This window comes from Siniperca chuatsi, linkage group LG18 (genome assembly GCF_020085105.1).
Source record: "Siniperca chuatsi isolate FFG_IHB_CAS linkage group LG18, ASM2008510v1, whole genome shotgun sequence".
NCBI lineage: Eukaryota > Metazoa > Chordata > Actinopteri > Centrarchiformes > Sinipercidae > Siniperca > Siniperca chuatsi.
Genome location: NC_058059.1, coordinates 2071722 through 2086138, shown reverse-complemented (window position 1 = coordinate 2086138; position 14417 = coordinate 2071722). Strand labels below are relative to the sequence as shown.

Sequence of the window (14417 nt, the reverse complement as noted above, 5' to 3'; positions counted from 1 at the left end):
TAAGGGAAAACAAAATCCAAACCTACATGGCCCTGTGTGAAAAAGTGATTGCCACCTAAACCTAATAACTGGTTGCTCCACCCTTAGCAGCAACAACTGCAATCAAGCATTTGCGATAACTCGCAATGAGTCTTTTACAGCGCTGTGGAGGAGTTTTGGCCCACTCATCTTTGCAGAATTGTTGTAATTCAGCCACGTTGGAGGGTTTTCGAGCATGAACTGCCTTTTTAAGGTCATGCCGCAGCATCTCAATAGGATTCAGGTCAGGACTTTGACTAGGCCACTCCAAAGTCTTCATTTTATTCTTCTTCAGCCATTCAGAGACCCCACAACAACATCCAAAGAGCTGCAGGCCTCACTGGCCTCAGTTAAGGTCAGTGTTCATGACTCCACCATAAGAAAGAGACAGAAACGGCCTGCATGGCAGAGCTCCAACACGAAAACCACTGCCGAGCAGAAAGAACATTAAGGCTCGTCTCATTTTTGCCAGAAAACATCTCGATGATCCCCGAGACTTTTGGGAAAATACTCTGTGGACTGACGAGACAAAAGCTGAACTTTTTGGAAGGTGTGTGTCCCGTTACATCTGGCGTAAAAGTAACACCACATTTCAGAAAAAGAACATCGTACCAACAGTAAAATATGGTGGTGGTGTGATGTTCAGTCTCTTTCTTATGGTGGAGTCATGAACACGGACGGTTTGGATTTTGTTTTCCCTTAATAATAACAACCTTCATTTAAAAACTGCATTTTGTGTTTACTTGTGTTATCTTTGACTAATATTTCAATTTGTTTGATGATCTGAAACATTTAAGTGTGACAAACATGCAAAAAAAAAAAAGAAATCAGGAAGGGAGCAAACACTTTCGCACCACTGTATGTGTTTTTGCTTTTTCTTTAAGATCATTCATGTTATTGTTGGATTGACAAAAGTGGAGAATGATGGGAAAACTGGGGCAGAGAAGGACATGCGACAGCCAGATTTGAACCCAGGATGTGGCGTTCACGTGGCATTATTCTCCTCAGACCACTGGACCAACAGGATGTGCCCATATCCTTCCCACAATATCGGATTCTTTGCAGTCTGCATCAGGATGTCTGTTTTTAAGCAGTATGTGTAAGATCCATAATATTATTGGGTGAAATTATAAGTTGGGAATCCCGATTAACTCCTTCCACATCGAGCCAAACGCTGCTTTGCTCCACGGACTCTGAATTACAGGAAAACACCACACATATGGTGCTCTCCAGCACAAACTGGTAAATACTCTCTCACACCAGTGCGTAAACGTGCACGCGCAAGTGTGTGAGATGCTGCTGCTCCTGCAGACCCCCCCCTTCCCTCCTCCCTCATTGGCTGAGAGAGAGATGCATTCACAGCTGATTGGCTCAAAGTTTCTGGGTTTTGCTTGGATGGCGGCGCAGCAGCAGCGTCAGTCTGGTCGTCGCATAAATGAAGCCTCAGAGCGCACGCACTCAGTGAGCAGAGGAGAGACTGAGCGCGCGCAGAGCATCAACACGAGCCAGCTGAGAGGAGGAGACACTAACGAGAAGACACGTTCATTCATCCCTCAACTAAGGAGCACCAGCACACCGAAGAACCGAGCCATGCTTGCTGCGTGTTTGGAGTTCCTCGGCTTGGCGCTGTGCGTCACGGGCTCGCTGCTGGTGATGGTCGCGTGCGGGCTGCCGATGTGGAAGGTGACGGCTTTCATCGACTCAAACATCGTGGTGGCTCAGACCATCTGGGACGGCCTGTGGATGTCCTGCGTAGTGCAGAGCACCGGCCAGATGCAGTGCAAAGTCCACGACTCGGTCCTGGCCCTGACGCAGGACCTGCAGACGGCCCGGGCCCTGACGATCATCTCCGCCGTGGTGGGCGTCGTCGCCCTCACGGTGACGGTGGCCGGGGCGCAGTGCACCAACTGCATCAAGGATGAGACGGTGAAGGCTAGAGTGGTGAACGCCGGGGGGGTCATCTACATCATCAGCGGTCTGTTCGTGCTGGTCCCGCTCTGCTGGATGGCCAACAACATCATAGTGGACTTCCACAACCCGCAGGTGCCTCCGTCCAAGAAGAGGGAGATCGGGGCGGCGATCTACATCGGCTGGGCCGCCACCGCGCTGCTGCTGCTCGGCGGGACCCTGCTGTGTTGCTCCTTCTCCCAGGGGGTGAGAGGCGCGTACCCCATCAAATACGCCCCCACCAAGACGATCACGTCCAACGGGGACTTCGACAAGAAGCATTATGTATAAACTGAAAGTCCACTTCCACATAGGGGGCATTTGCTTGGAGCAGAGCCGAGGCATCAGAATGATGTGTGCCAAAAGATGCTGTGGCTGTTCACACTTAGGTACACTGAAGTGGAGCTCATTGTGGGTGTAACTGTTGTACTCAGAGCACAAAACTGTAAAATAAGAGCAACTGTCACTGAATTGAATGTAACTTTAGCATTTGTCAGGCAGCAGAAGTTTATTTATGCTCCTAATGGGTTTTAATCTGCTGTTCCGCATCAGGAGGCCACTTCAGGTGAAGCTTTAAGAGTGTGGTAATTATCAAACTCAGTTGTTAAAAGCCGTTAGGAGATTGATTAGAGGCTGAAATTTGTTGCCACGAGTGTTTTATCATAAAAGGTTGTAAAGGTGCTACTGTGCAGGTGGTTAATTGTCGTGTGTGTGTGTGTGTGTGTGACCTCTGAAAAGCAGCAGAGCTTCATTGTAAATACTTTTATTCTCTCCCAGTGGACTGATTCTGAGTCCTGCTCATGAGATGGGTTCCCACAGTGAACAGGCAGCAGGCAGGGAAGCCCGTTCAGACCGATGCTCACTCCTGTTGCGGTCAAAGAGGGGAATTTGCATTTGAATACATGTACAGTGTTTTGTACTTCCTGTCATTTTTTTCTAGTCTTTTCATAGAACATACTTTTTCTAATAAAGACAAAAAAAACCAACCATTTAACTGTCTGTACTTGTTATTTACAGCCTGTTCTGATATTGAAAGATTATGTATTTCTATAGCTATAGTTAACTTCAACCAAGATCATTATTCTTCACTATAAACAGGCCTGTTGGCATATGAGCATCAAAATCCTGATCTTCACATGAGAGTCTCACTTCTATAAAAGGAGGGCAAAGGTTATCAGCAGCAGGAACACAGTATATTATGTTCTTGCACGTGCACTTGTTTGTGTGTGAAATAAAAAGGAAACAAACAAGAGCCAGAAAATGACGTCAAAATAATCAAGACCCTGGTTCACACATCCTGACGGAGCGAGGCCGGTTTGAACAATGCACCCTGCGGACTATCGGCATAATTAACACAATCAGCAGGGTGCAACTCCAGGGCCAGGAAGCCTGGCCTAGATCTGGACCAGTGGAGCAATCAGTGCGCTCACGTGGATAAACATAAAGGAGAGCGTGCACAGATGCACACACACACATAAAGAAGGGGGAGATCCCCAGCTTGCTTTGAGTTACGCCCAAAGACAGCTGGCTAACCTACTAATATTGCTTAGGTTAGTCTGTAGAGATACGTTTCCAAGGTAACATATTTAAACCACTTTAATGAAACAGAATTTACTAAAATAAAAAAAATGTTGAAATAAAATCCATAATTCCTCTGTGGCAAGTACTGTTGTGTTTTTATTATCATCATCTGCACACAATAAATTACATTAAAATATGTACAAGTTATTGAGGCACAAGAGGTCTGTGAAATCAACCACAGTAAAGCAGACATACTGTATTTCATTACACGGCCTCTTACAGCCTTCGACATAATCACAGACTGAACCCCAAGCTGCTTCGGCCATCTTCAATGTCAACAGACGTAACACACCACAAATATTCAAGTATAATCTCTAACTGCCACCCAGAACATTAAATTAATAAAACTGCAGTCAACAACGGTGTACATTCTGAAAACAGGTGTGTAATTGATGATTACTTTGCAGTATTTCAAAAAGATGCATGAACGGTGAATCTGTATGAAGCAGAAATGGGTCAAGAAGCTTGAAGGCACACCGTCGCCCTCTGCTGGTTAAAACTCTCATAGGAAGCACAAAACCGTGTGAACTGTGTAAGAGACAGAGACCAGACGAAATGAAGCTGGTGAAAGGGTCAGTTCACCCAAATCACAGTATGCTATTGGCAGTTAGTTAGTTAGCTGTGGGCTACAACTTCTCTTTCAGCCTGTATTTGTTTACATTTAGTCAAACTGTCCCCATTAAAAGCAGCCGAATCAGCAGTCAGCAGCTCCTGTCTGCAGTGGACCCGTGGACGGACAGACGGCTGTCTCTGGATCACTGTGAGACTGAAGGAAACTTAAAAACAGCAGGATTCTCAGGCAGGTTCTGCAGTTATGAGGAGCGTCTCTTTTCTATGATTTCTAAGTGGGTTTATGGAGGTTTATTCTGGATGGACATCAGAGATAATGATCTCCTCTGGAAGTGTGAGTCACACTGAATGTTTCAATATGTGTTTCCTGTCTCTGTGTCTGACAGAGTTATGACTCCGAGAGGAAGTAGCTTAAGTACCTGAGGTGTGTTTCGCAGGCTCTGCTGTAGCTCCAACTGCCGACCGTGTTGGTAAGCCGGTCAAATCAGCGGGCCAAACTAAATTAACTTCTCTTGCCAAAATTTCTTAAGGTTACGGAAAGATCATTACGGCAAATAAACTTTAAAAAAGGTATAGTTAAGGTTTCGCAAAATAAAAACAGCCAGTTTAGGGAAAGATCAGGGTTACAGTTAAAGTCGACCTCAGCGTGTGTTTCCAGGTGTGACTGCATGTGATAAAGTAGCATAAAGCCTTTAGTGTCTCCAGAGGGAGCTGTGTGAAGTCTGATAAATGTCCTCAAGCGATGTCACTTGAGTCAGCGTCGGTCGGGACTACAAGTCTGAAAATGTGGCGTTAGAAAGCAGCGAGCTGACCAGGCTCTGCTGCAGGCTCCAGGCTACATTAGCCGCTACTAGCATAACACACCACAATCTCTGACTGAACTGTCTGCAGTCGAGTTGCATTGTGGGTAATGTAGGCACCAAGTTTTGACATGAAAGAAGAACGTGTGGAATTAAAAACATGATATCTGTGGTCCAGCTGCATCGAACTTACATCCGAGCTTCTCCACTTAAAAGGTCACACTACTTCCTGCATTGGCACGAAACGGCGGCACTGGATGTAAATCACGAAGAGTAGAATCATCCAATATAAATGCAAATCCTGTGATACTGGGCTGGAAAAAGAGAGTAAGAGGACCTTGAGTTGGGAGTTTGTCTGTTCATAGGGACTATTTCCTTGGTAGAACGTAGTTACAGTGACACGAGGTCTGTGGACAGAGTAACCTGGAGCTTCCCATGAGCTGAACTTTCAAGCACCCATAAGGTCTAGGTTCTGTGTTGTGTTTCCATTTTGGGTATACATCACCGAAAAGGCAACACCGGGACAAACGTCGTCATTTTCATATGCTGTTTGGTAGGAGGGTGCAGTTCAGCTGCGGGACAGACGGCAACGGAAAGAGCGGAGCTAATTTCGATTTCCTTTTACACGCGGTGACTTTTAAACGTCAGTTATCATTAAATTAATTAAAGGGCCGACAGAACGGAGCAAAGAGAGAACACGAGACGGACAAAGTTTTTTTCTGTAAAGACAAGTTGCTTTCGAGGACCAAGAAAGAAATTCCATTCATTCGGCGGCAGAGGTGTCGGAGGTTGATATCTATAAGACATGAAACAGCATATATCTGTAAGGCTCGATACCACTACGAGAAAACATGTCCTTTTTTTAAAATTTGGGTGAACTGACCATTTAAACTGGCAACGCACTGATATCCTCTTAAGGCAGCGGAGACACGTTTGAGGTTAATTAGCTTACAGTATTATAAAGTTATTCCTGAATTCCCTCGAGACACGAGACAACGGAGGTAACGGACAATCATCTGAATCTCTGAACTTCTGTATTGTAGTCTCTGATCGGATCCTGACATAAAGGCCTGCTGGCAAAAAGTTTAAAAGCTGCACCTCAGCTCATCGTTGATCGTACTGGCTCTTCTTTATCTTTACGGATGAGGTGATGTCTCCGGGTTGATTTTTCTGATTCCAGATCTGGGATTACATTTCCATACTGTACCAAAGGCACTGACAGAAAGCGTGTCTACGATTGGTATTCCTTCAGTAACTGGCCGGCAATAACCAGTCTCTGGATCTCACTGGTGCCCTCGTAGATCTCTGTAATGCGAGCGTCGCGGTAGTGCCTCTCGGCGGGCATGTCCGTCACGTAACCCATCCCACCCAGAACCTGGATCGCCTGATTTAAAGTACAAACAAACAAAATTAAAAAGTAGCCTGGAGGGTTTATTCTGCATCTTTACGGCCGTTTTGCTGTTGGTTTCTTACCTGATGTGAGCAGAATGTGGCGGCTTCAGACGCTACTAGTTTGGCCATGGCTGCTTCCTGCAGGAAAACACAGGTGGAGGTGGGCTAATGTACGTCACACCGCAGACATGTCAAACTTGCTCAGTCAGAGGCGACTCTGTACCTTGGTGAAGGGTTTCTTTGAGTCTTTAAGAAGCGCAGCCTTCCAGGTGAGCAGACGAGCGCTCTCCACTGCCACAGCCATGTCAGCCAGTTTGAACTAAACAATGTGAAAAATACTCGATTAGTGCCTTAAAGATTAGCTAATTTATGAAGCAAAAAACACCAAATATTCTTTGTTTCCAGCTTCTCAAAAGTGAAGCTTTGCTACTTTGTTTAGTTTTATGTTGTAAATTAAATATCTTTGGGTTTCGAATTAAAAAAGAAAAAAGGCATTTGAAAACATCAGATAGACTGTGGGAAACTGTGACGGGCATTTTTAACTATATTCTGACATCTTATGAACGTCACAGGTTCTCCAGCGACTAAGTTTAGCATTTCAGTAAAGTTAAGGGACTCGCAAAAGACAGATTAAAAAACAAGACAGCCTGACTTTTAGGCCTTAAATTTGCTGGGAAAAAAAAGAAGTTGCAACTCAATAGGATCTTTCTCATTGGACCCCACCCTGCCAGGTAACAACCATCTTTAAAACTCTACACCTCCACCTTTGTAATGCAGACTTTCTAGTGAGTTGCATTATGGGAAATGTAGGATTCAGCATTTTTGGAGTTTAAGGCCTAAAAGTCAGGATATTTTGATTTTTAATCTGTCTTTTGCGAGTCTCCTAACTTTATGGAAATGCTATTCTTAGTCGCTAGAGTTTATATGACACCATCAGGGTTATTTTCTCAGACTTGACAAAGCTCCTCCAGAACCACACAAGACAATATACAGCTGTTTTCACAGGCTGAGTGGGACTCCCCATGACGAGCAAACGGACCTTTATGCGAGTGCTCCTTTAACAATGAATCGCTAAATTTAACAACAATACTGCGTTACACTAAGATTATTATTTTTAAAAGCTAGGGTAACTGAAAGTTAGGTTTTACTTTCGTAGCTCTGGCCATCAGTTTCGATAATAGTGTGCTCAAAGAAGTAACTGTTGAGATCTGGAAACCCTAAAAATAGGTCCAAAGGGGCAACAAGCCCCCAGGGTTACACTTGACAAAAGGTGAACAGTAAAATTATAACCCAAAGTGTCTGTATCACAGTTTACAAACTCTGACCTACCGTTCCAAACAGTTTTCCCGTGCAGAGGATTATTACCAACATGTCAGGTGCGTTCACTTTCAGTTTTAACTCCAAATAAATCTGGGTAAACTGTTTGCAGCCTGTCTGATCGTGTTTGTTTCCCTCCTGGACCCATTTTAACTCCCAGGTCCCAGAACTGATGGCCAAAGCTACAAACAGAAACCCCGAGCTGTAACAGTTTTCCTCTAAGCCCGTCACCCTGTAATACAGAGTTACGGCTGGTCGTGTTACCTGTATGGCCTGCAGCTTGCCGATGGGGGCTCCGAACGCAGTGCGTTTGTGTGCGTAGTCTGCGGCGCAGTCCAGAGAAGCCTGAGCGATACCAAGAGCCTGAGCTGCAATGCCGATCCGGCCGCTGTCCAGGGTTTGCTGAGCGACACAGATGAACAGTAAGTTTACACGCACACCTGGGAAGCATGGCGAGCTTATTTTTACCTGGATTAGTGATAGAAGATGCTTCTTGCTGAATTAACTGTGTGTGTCGGAGAGCTGACGGTGCAGAGGACAGTCTCTGTAGTGAGAGCAGTTTTTCTTTGTTCTTTGAAACAGACTTGTTGAGACTTCGAGGACACTTAGTGTCAGTTTGGATGCATCACTACATGTGATCATCTTTTCTTTGATCTTGCCACCGCTCTGCTGTCACCTTCTCTGTCTGAAGTCTTTGTGATGCGTACATTAACAACCCGATTACAAACCTGAACACCAGGCCAAGAGATCAGCTTTCCCCATGAGAAATACAGCTCTAGGTTTCTGTAATCCCTGATAACAGAGAATGGTAACTTACTGTCAAAGTCAAATGCATCTCGTCTCAGTCACATGCTGAAAAACTGGTTCATGCATGGATCTCCTCCAGGCTAGACTACTGTAATACCCTTCTTGCCGGACTCCCCATAAAGACCGCGGGACGGCTCCAGCTCATTCAAAATGCTGCAGCCTCATTGGGACAAGACAAACTGAGCATATTACTTCTATACTTAGATCACTTCACTGGCTTCTGATAAAATCCAGAATTGATTTCAAAATATTGCTCGCTGTTTACAAATCGCTTAATGATCTAGCTCCTAAATACGTCTCTGCTTACAAACCCTCAGATCATCAGACCCTGGCCTCCTAACTGACCCACGATCAGCAGTGAATCTGGTGACGGTGCCTTCAGTTATTATGGGCCGACTCTCTGGAACAACCTGCCCGATGACATCAGATGAACCACAGCGGTGTCGTCTTTTAAAAGCAGACTTAAGACCTACCTGTTCTCAGGCGTATGACTAGCTAGTCCTTCTGTCTGTCAGTCCGTGCCCCCCCCCCTTTGGGTATATGTGGGTGGGTGTGTTTATGTTGGTGGGTGGGCAGGTGATGGATTTATGGATAAATCTGTTTTTCTTTTAATATATATTTCAATATGTATTCATGTCTTATTTTATTAGTTGTATGACATGTGCTACATGTGCTATAAACATTTGACTTGACTGGTACAAAGGCTGCAAGGATATTTCAGTAAAACTTAGTGTTGTAAGCGTTCGTAAGCACTCCGCCTTCACCAAACCTGTCACAAAGATAGAACGGCATCTTGGCAGCATTACTGCTTTACTGACGCGCTTTCTATTGAAGAAGCTCCTGCAGTGGTTAAACAGGAAGAAGAGCCATTTGCTGAATCTCAGCGAAACTATTTTTACGTCACGTGGACGAGCGTGTTGAGAAGTGTAGTAGATTTTCAGGAAACTTAAGGTTTGATCCACCCCCAAGCTAGTTTGTTTCAACTGAAGTGTTTACATGGCACATCTTTAGTCGGATTCAGCTCCTATTTTGAAATATAAGCGGAATAACAGGCTCCATGTAAACGCAGCCTCTGTGTCACAATGAGCGAACTGCTTTAAAATACCATGGCGATCTTGAATCCGGCCCCACGGGGGCCCAGCATGTTGCCCAGCGGTACCCTGCAGTCCTCCAGGATGATGTTAGCAGTGGATGAGGCTCTGATGCCCAGCTTATCTTCCTTCTTCCCCAGAGAAAGCCCTGGGTGCGGCATGGGGATCAGGAATGCACTGATACCCTGCAGACACGGAAGACAAAAAGCAGTTTGAGGAAATAAATAAAAGCACAAAGGTGAGGGAGGATTCGCCGCTGTTACAGTTATATTGCTCAATACAGAACAATCCACTCTTTATCTCTCTGCTCTGAACAGAAAAGCAGCCCTGTGTGCTGAGTCATGCCTTGTGTTTGAGTTTCTTGTCCGTGGTGGCGAACACGACGGTGGCAGAGGCGTCCCAGCTGTTGGTGATCCAGGCTTTGGTTCCATTCAGCACCCACTCATCTCCCTCCTGACGAGCTGTCGTGGAGGCTGCGCCCGCATCGCTGCCATTACCTGGAAATTAAATTAACCTCACTTTATTTCAAGAAACAGGTGTGGATTTAAACCAGTCTTAGTTTGTTAGATTTGTAAAAACATGTGTCCTTAAAGCCTATAAAATATTTCTATCAGTGATCTTTCAACAGAGGAATTAAAACGTGGCCTTCTGGAAGTACAAGCATAGTTTTCTGTAGCCCTCATCAGACACGGAATACGTAACATTGCTGGCTGTTAAAATGGCGGCTTTTTGTCTTTCAGACATGTCCATTATGTTGTGATTCACAAAGTGAAACTCCTGATAAATTTCCTCATCAGTTTCATCATTTATTTATTAATTCTGCTTCATATTTGTAATGTCCAGCAGGTCACGAATAAAGAATCACAAGGACTCTCGTTTGGTTCCTATTTGCTCACGTATTGCTCGATATTCATAATTTCATCCATGCTACATACTGATGCACTATACCAAGAATAAAATAAAAACACTTATTACTTGTGTTGTTGTTCACTTTTCACTGGAACCTTTGGGAATAAATCGTACATCATCATCTTAATGTTTACTGTAGGTTTGCATTGTATTCATTCAGGTACTTTACAATAAATAAATAGCTACTGCTGCTCTTCCCTGGCTTAGTTTATTATCACACTAACAACGCTTTTAACCCATCACACCTTGATAATAATGTCTCTTCTGTGTCGGACTTCAGTGGCATGTACATACACGTGCATGGGGAGAGTGTATGTGTGAGGTGTCACGCTTACCTGGCTCACTGAGGGCAAAGCAGCCCACCTTCTCTCCGGTGGTGAACGGTGTGATCCACTGCTGTTTTTGTTCTTCTGAACCAAACTTCAATATCGGCCCGATGTAGAGAGACTAAGAACAGGATCACAGAGACCGGAACCGGTTAACACCGGTAACATTCACGCGTGTATCTACGCTGTCAGACCGCACTCACATTGTTAACAGAGACCACGACTCCAGTGCTGGCGCAGCCCCTGCTGATTTCCTCCAAAGCCAGACTGTACGCCAGATAGTCCATCCCAGCTCCACCCAGCTCCTCTGGTACCTCCATGGCCATCACCCCCATCGCCCCCAACTCCCGAACCTGGACAAGAGCATTGACAGTAATGTGTTTGATACCTTAAACCTGCTATAACTGATTTTTGTGCCCACTTGTTTTCAGCAGAAACAAGCTGTGAACGCAACATTGACATATCATCACCTTTTAAGTTGATATGTTGAACGTGTTAGCAAACAGCTGTTTATTTCCACCTCCAGCAGCTACGGAGCGACATGATCGTTCATCAGGAGGCGTGTTTGTGTCTCCTGATGAACGTCAGTCCGGTCTTCTCTCCGTCAGCTCTGTGTTTGGTCTCCTGAGGGAAACATCCGGCTCTTTAGCTGCTAGATGCTCCACTATGTTCACCAGCTGCTCTCTGACTGCGTCTGTCTGCTGTTTTTACAGCTTTTTCTCTGAAAACGACGTTATGAGAGCGGTGAGAGGGAACCAGAACAGCGAAGTTGCAGCCGGACAGATAAACAACGAGCTGAAACTCACTGTAAAGCTCCGTAACGCCGAGGGGAGCTGCAGGATCAGCTGATAATCCTCTGGAGGTTCGTCACTACCAGAGGCACCCAACACACTGTCATTTGATGTATTGTTTTTATAAACATATTTTCGTTTTCTAAACAGTTTTTCCTCATAAACCATCTCCTTGGTTCTTATCTCGGAGTGCAACAATAAAAATGGGATCAAATTTCAACTCATACGTCACTATTAAAGCATCGCATTGTGCAACTCTGCGAGTGTGTGTGTGTGTGTGTACCTGTTTGGCAGGGTAACAGTGCTCTTTGTCTAGTTTGGCAGCGATGGGGGTCAGTTCTCTGTCGGCGTAGTCTCTGCAGGTCTGTCTCAGGATCTGATGAGTCTCTGATAACTCTGCTAGCTGAGACAAACTTCGACAACCACTGAGACACAAGCGAAGAGCTGAGGGAGAGAAAAACAAAACCAACCAACCGATTCTGGTGGGTAATTTCTGAAAAATGTCACACTTACACAAGTTCCAAAAAAGTGAAACAATCACCAGTGACAACTGAGAGGTTCACTCAGCCACTAAATTGGAGGAAGTGTTTGTTTGACAGCTGTGTGAACACGTTATAAAATTATCTTAATCCAGCTAAAAAAGATTGGGTCATTTATCCAAAACTTTTAATACTTTTAATATATATTTCCCCCCCCCCAAATACTTTGAGTTTTTCCTTTTTATGCTACTTTATACTTCTACTCCACTACATGTAAGATGGAAATATTGAAATATTGTACATTTTACTCCACTTAATTTATCTGACAGCTACAGTAACTAGTTACACTGAAGATTAATATTTTACATACGAAACATTTGATCAGTTTTTAAAATATGACGCATTGTTATGGATCAAACTACTCAACAACATATAAAGTAGTGAAGCAAAAAATTTTAATGCAGGACTTTTACTTGTAATGAGTATTTTCACAATAAAAACGGTATTACTACTTTTACTCAAGTAAAAGATGTGAGTACTTCTTCCAGGGAGAACAGATCAGCCTTTGAAGATAACTCAGACTGTGCTTCCACTTTAGTGATGACATTGTAGAGGACTACAAGTACCTGGGAGTACACATGGAAGGACTACAAGTACCTGGGAGTACACTTGGACAACAAACTGGACTGGACCAAGAACACTCAGGCTGTTTACAGGAAGGGCCAGAGCCGCCTCTATTTTCTGAGGAGGCTGAGGTCCTTCAACATCTGCCGGACGATGCTGAGGATGTTCTATGAGTCTGTGGTGGCCAGTGCTGTCCTGTATGCTGTTGCATGCTGGGGCAGCAGGTTAAAGGTAGCGGACGCAAACAGACTGAACAAACTGATCCGTAAGGCCGGTGGCATTGTGGGGGTGGAGCTGGACTCTCTGGCGGTGGTGTCAGAGAGGAGGATGCTGGGTAAACTACACGCCATCTTGGACAGCGTCTCCCACCCGCTCCATGACGCACTGGTCAAGCAAAGGAGCGCCTTCAGCGGAAGACTCATCCCCCCACAATGCACCACAGAGCGCCACAGGAAGTCATTAAACTCTTTAAATCCTCCCTCTAAGTGTCAGTCTGTATGACCCTAAGTCACTAAACTGGACATTGATCGTTAACATCTCTGCAATACTTGACATAATTGTGCAATATTTTAGTTTAAAAATTCCCTATTTATTTCAGGCACTATTACTTTATACCGTATTATTATCATCAACCGGTAAACCCACTTTGTACTTCACACTTATTTTATTTTATACTTATACCCACTTGGTACTTAATTTATTTTCTGACCTGTATTATAGTGTATTATATTTTTTGCTAGTACTTCTATCCCTGTGTGCACTGACGTGACAGCGAGCCGCTGCAGCAAAAGAGTTTCCCCTCGGGGATCAATAAAGCATTTCTGATTTCTGATCCTGATTTACTCTGTCTTTGAAGGCAACACCTGCTCACTCGCTAGCTTGGCGTTATTTAGGTGAAAGGTCATCCACCATCAGTCACCTTCCTCTCAGTCTGACAGTTAAAGGAAAAAACATCAAAATAAACCAGAACAGCTGTAAAACTATTGAGTTGACCTAATTATCCTCAGTGAAACTGACTCGGTACCTGTTTATTGATCGCAGCTAGCCGGCTAACTTGTAACCTTATTTAGCCGAGGAGCTAATATCAGAAGCATGTTTACCAGCTAACTAGCTAACCAAAGCGTTTCTTATGTCACCAGCTAAAGCTGGCTAACTTTTAGATTGTAACTGCCAGGTTGTCAGTTATATTGTTAACTGATATCATGAGATACGTTACTTGTTACGTAGCAACCTAAGCTAACTAGGTTTGATATTGCTCTGCGGTAGTTCCACGCGCAGCTAATATAGTTAAAGCTAGCGTTGTCCGCCACGTGCAAATAATGTTTCTTATCGTAATATTAAATTGTTCTGCCTTGTTTTTCTCTCTTGATGTACCCACCTTTCCTCGCTTTGAAGAGCGCAGCCATGGTTCCTTCCTCTCGGCTTGATGTACAGTCTCGCGGTGAGGCGTTATGGAGCTAACTGCTGCCTTTACGTGCTGTCGGAACTATCAGCACTGCGAGGTGGGAGCACAGCGTCCGAAGTTACAAACGTTTTGTGTTTCATCAGGAAGTTTTAGCCTTGTAATTCTCTCAAAGTAATTATTTGTTCTAGCATTTTATCATACATTTTTAATAAATATCCAAATCAGCAGCGGTGTAAAGTAATATTACAGTAAGTACATTTATTTTTTCATCTCCGCCTTAATTAATAATAATTGTGCAATATTCTGTGTATTACTCCCGTGCAATATTAGTTTTCCCATGTTAGTTTTCTTATTTATTGT

At 44.3% G+C, this 14417-nt stretch overlaps 2 protein-coding genes across 2 annotated transcripts; one reads left to right on the top strand and one right to left on the bottom strand.

The window, feature by feature from the left end:
* The first annotated feature begins 1398 nt into the window (after positions 1-1398).
* On the top strand, positions 1399-2951 carry cldn5b (claudin 5b). Its single transcript, XM_044175047.1, has one exon. It carries the CDS (start codon positions 1414-1416, stop codon positions 2254-2256), a length of 843 nt encoding a protein of 280 aa, XP_044030982.1. The 5' UTR covers positions 1399-1413; the 3' UTR covers positions 2257-2951.
* Positions 2952-3622: 671 nt separating this feature from the next.
* On the bottom strand, positions 3623-14187 carry acads (acyl-CoA dehydrogenase short chain). Its single transcript, XM_044175046.1, has 10 exons — positions 14031-14187; positions 11833-11993; positions 10962-11111; positions 10768-10879; positions 9869-10020; positions 9538-9708; positions 7890-8027; positions 6532-6627; positions 6390-6446; positions 3623-6300 (listed from the first exon to the last, which is right to left on the bottom strand). The coding sequence occupies exons 1-10, from the start codon at positions 14056-14058 to the stop codon at positions 6148-6150; spliced, it is 1218 nt and encodes a 405-aa protein (XP_044030981.1). The 5' UTR covers positions 14059-14187; the 3' UTR covers positions 3623-6147.
* Between the last annotated feature and the right edge of the window lie 230 nt (positions 14188-14417).

Coding starts and splice junctions, on each gene's coding strand:
- cldn5b (XM_044175047.1), top strand. CDS start 1,414: ATGGCGGCGCAGCAGCAGCGTCAGTCTGGTCGTCGCATAAATGAAGCC.
- acads (XM_044175046.1), bottom strand. CDS start 14,058: ATGGCTGCGCTCTTCAAAGCGAGGAAAG. Junction 11,112..11,832: donor ACTGTTACCCTGCCAAACAG/GTACACACACAC, acceptor GCTCTTGTCCAG/GTTCGGGAGTTGGGGGCGAT. Junction 10,021..10,767: donor CTTTGCCCTCAGTGAGCCAG/GTAAGCGTGACA, acceptor TTTAATTTCCAG/GTAATGGCAGCGATGCGGGC.